Source organism: Stigmatopora argus, chromosome 5 (assembly GCF_051989625.1).
Source record: "Stigmatopora argus isolate UIUO_Sarg chromosome 5, RoL_Sarg_1.0, whole genome shotgun sequence".
In the NCBI taxonomy this organism is placed as follows: Eukaryota; Metazoa; Chordata; class Actinopteri; order Syngnathiformes; family Syngnathidae; genus Stigmatopora; species Stigmatopora argus.
The window spans coordinates 4428532-4432458 of NC_135391.1; the positions used below are offsets into that span (position 1 = coordinate 4428532).

The window sequence follows — 3927 nt, forward strand, 5'->3', positions numbered from 1 at the left end:
TCAGGTTGGTTCGCGGGCCGTGTTAACATCAACTGGATTTCATGTGGGCCGGACGGACCATTTTAGATATAATATTTAGATTTTTTTTTTATAAATGGATTAAAATCCCTGAATATTCAGTTTTTTTATAGATCTAAAACAATGTTTATTTTAGCTTTTTTTTAAAAATATTTTTAGATTTTACAAAATGATTTTTGAACTAAAAACAGAAAAAAATGGATTAAAAAATTACAATTATTGATTTAAGAGGGGGAAAATCAGGGAAATTTAATATGCATCTATACTCTTCATTTTAATTTGATCCCTAAACAGAAAGTCGGTACTCATGATTTACTTTCCCGGGCCACACAAAATGATACGGTGGGCCAAATTTGGCCCTCGGGCCGCCACTTTGACACTATGCTGTAAAGAAAACACCCTGTATTATTATTTTACCATATAATTCGACTTGCATCACACTAATGTCTATCATTGACAGGAAATACCAGAACCAGGGGTGCTCAAACAAGAAATAGTTTTCAAGGAGCCACGATCTAGCTTTTTTTCAGTTTGACAACTATATGCTGGCTAATTTTATTTTTATGGGGCGTTTGTAACGACGTAGGTCGTACCCGAGGACCCCCTGAACCGCTGTATTTGCAAAAAATCCAAGTTACAAAGCTCTTTGCTCTTGGCCGGCCTGGATGTTTTGCCTCTTCTGTTTAGTTAGCGACCGTGCTCCGGTCTTAGCCAGCCTTTTGCCTCGAGCCACTCAGTCCGTCCGTTAGAAAACACAACATAAAGCCAAAGTTTCCAGATCAGTAGTCCTCCTAACACTTCATTTCATCGCTGCTTTTAACACCAAATAACCTTTAACGGTTTTCTTGATGTCCTTTTCATGGTAGTCTCAAGACAACCCTCCAGAAAAAACTATCCAACGACACCGTGGACTTGTCAGGCATTCCTCTGTCCACCCGGGATGTCCGCCAAGTGGCTTTCTACCTCCAGAACAACGGAGACGCCGTGGCGGCGGTGGACATCAGCTTTACGGAACTCCAAGACGAAAACCTGAGGCTGCTCCTTCCTCTCTTCGCCTCCATGCCCAAACTCAACACCCTGGCCCTCAACGGGAACCGCCTCACCCTGAATATCCTCAAAGACCTGACCGAGATGCTCAAAGACCCCAAGAAGTTCTCCAACCTGGCCTGGATCGACCTGGGAAACAACCTTGATATTTTCACCATGCCGCAGCCCCTGCTGGTGGCTTTACGTCGGCGCTGCAGCCTGAAGAGCAGTCTGCCTACCATCTACGAGTACACGGAAGGCCAACCCTACTGCTACCGGCTGGAGACCTCCATCGAGGAACCCAGCCATTACGAGGAAGACGAGGAAGAGGACGCCGAGATGGACGGAACGGATAAAAAAATGGAGCTGGAATCGTGGGGTTTAGGCGAGAAGCAGCTGTCCAAAGACTTCACCCTTCACTACTGCGAGAGGTGATCGGGGGTCTTTCCGGCGGAAATGTTAGACCTTCCTTAGCCTGACCACCCTCACACTTTCTGGCCCAGTCACCGTTTGAGGTACGAAGACGGAGCACATGGCGAAACTTAGCAACCAGACACCAAGTAGTAACGACAAAACGAATCGGCGGAAGGAAGTTGAGACAACGGACTTACCGCGTAGGTGGATGATGCTCTCGGGAAGGAGGACCGGAGGACTGAATTCATTGGAGGTACGTCACTCACTTGCACCCTCGCGTCCCTTTTTTACTATCTGTCCGAGCGTCAGTCGTTCCACCGGTCGAGCGGCATTCGGCCGGTATTTCCAGCCCGAGACCGGTCCGTTTGGAAGCAGAAGTGTGTTCCTCTTTGGAATTTTCGGCCGGGACTGAGACGATTTACGACCGGCGGGGGTTCGCTCGCCATTGTGTTTTCTCTGCTAATCTCCCGACAAAAGCGATGATACAAGTTCAACAGACTACACGGCCGCCGACCTGTCACGTGATACTGGCAAAACTGCTCGGTCGAGACTTTTTCAGTCCTTTCCTAGTGTCTACTTGTGAATAGCCTTGCTCCTCTTGTTCCTATGTAAATGAGGAGGCAAAATGTGGCTGTTGTGTTATGACGCAGTGTTGTTTTTTTTGGTTTTTCATTTTTTGGTGAGCAAAGCAATCTGAGAAGGTAACAAATAGGACTAAACGACGGTAGCTATGACTTATTGTTTTTTTTTTTTGCTCGTTGAAGTACTCGTCGTCAAATGTTGACCTCACGTCGCCCAAATTGGAAGTCCGCCTACCCCCAACAATTTCCGGTTCACTTAATGGAAAAATAAGTAATACAATGACTTTGCCCTGGAAATTTTAAAAGTTTTCGTAAAATTATGGTAAAAGTAGTTTTGTGTTGATACCTGCTCAGTTTCAACTGGTGAAACGAAATAAATTTTGTTCAACAAAAAAAATACAGGGATTTAAACCTCATATTTTGATCCATTTTTCTCCTAATATTACTTCAAGCTCCTAATATTCTGACAAAAGTAGTTTTGTGCATGAAAGGAAACAAATTCCAGGCAACATATAAATAAGCAACCAGACGACTTTATATTACGATTTCCTTCCTGTAATATTACGACAAACGACTTCTCATACTATTACTGTCTAAAGCGCTAAAATTTCAAGCTCAACTTTGTATGGGAATCTAGCATGCGGGTGGTCTAAACACAGCATTCAGAGCGCCCAAACTTGTTGTTTGTTGGTTATTTTTTGGTCAGTGTTGTCATTTGTAGTCATTTATTGTGTTACTACGCGAGGTGGAACGGCATTGGTGTGCTAAATAAGTGTGAAGTTGTTGTTTTTTGGACTTAATGAGTCACATTTAGCTCACTGTATAGAACTTTTCCAATAGCAAATGGAAAACTGTGAGCACAAAAGCGAGAAAGGAACTGAAATTGTTCAGTGCTCCACCCTAAACGATTCCCTTTCTTCCTCGGCTCGATTTCTCTTCTTAGAACGCCACGACTGTTATCTTGTGTATCTAGACGGAGTTTCAGGGTCATGTCATTTGCAGTAGCACGGTGACCACAATCAGTGCAATGCACTTCAAAGCACTTTTCTTTGGATTTCTGCATAGAAGCATCGCCGGTCTCCGCGGAGAATCGTTTGAAATCAGAAGTTGGCGTCCAAACGGCTCGTGATTGTTAGAAAGTTCCGCAAGCAAGTACTTCTTCTCCGTTCCAAATATACTACACTCAATGTCTAAATGTCAAAATATATGTTGGTCACACTGAAATGTCTTGTTGTTGTTGTAACTATTTGTTTTTTGTCCAATTCTGTGATGTTAAGATTCCAATTTCATCCTGTTGGGCACAGTGGCCTTCCTGCGTAGACAGAAAGAAACAGAAAAGTGACTTATTGCGTTAGCGAGTGTAATTCTTGATTACATAGAAAGCAATGTTGAATGTTTAAGCGGAGTTGGGGGGTGTTAGAGGTGGGAGGGGGCGCTGTTTAATTGGTTCGTAGCGTCTTTCCGTGTCTGTCTCTGAACAACTCTTCTTGTAGTTCGCCCATTCCGAAGCCAAAATCTACCAATAAACGAATCGATCCCAATCGAGAGTGATGCTTGGTCTTTTTTTTTTTTTGTGCTTTTGTGTTTTGTATTCTGAAAATACCCCAGGGTACCAAAATGCTGGGGTGTCAAAGGTAAGGTCCGTGGGCTAGGAGTGGTCCACTAGGAGTTCCGATCTTGGTTCTGCCTGATGGGCATTTTGTAGCTCATTCATCCTGTAGGAACAGAATGAGATGCTTTCTTTCAAAATTACCTTATATATCCTAATCTAGTATTGTATATCTCCCAATTTTAAAACCGCAGCAATAATCTATTTGTTAAGGCATACAACAAATGGTCGAAAAAAGGCACTGTTTCCATTTAAAGTTATTTTAATCTGTATTTTGAG

At 43.2% G+C, this 3927-nt stretch overlaps 1 protein-coding gene across 12 annotated transcripts in view; it reads left to right on the top strand.

Annotated features, from left to right (window-relative positions):
* Positions 1-3927, top strand: part of lrrc75ba (leucine rich repeat containing 75Ba) — a 49371-nt gene that overhangs the window by 41221 nt on the left and 4223 nt on the right. For 7 of the 12 annotated variants that reach the window (XM_077601603.1, XM_077601604.1, XM_077601599.1 and 4 more), the window contains 2 exons: positions 885-1475; positions 1548-3584. In XM_077601603.1, coding sequence (XP_077457729.1) covers positions 885-1475; positions 1548-1590 — 634 coding nt within the window. In that variant the 3' untranslated portion in view covers positions 1591-3584. Of the gene's footprint in view, positions 1-884; positions 1476-1547; positions 3585-3927 lie in introns of those variants that run through there. The other 5 variants (XR_013300414.1, XR_013300413.1, XR_013300415.1 and 2 more) reach the window with 1 other exon arrangement.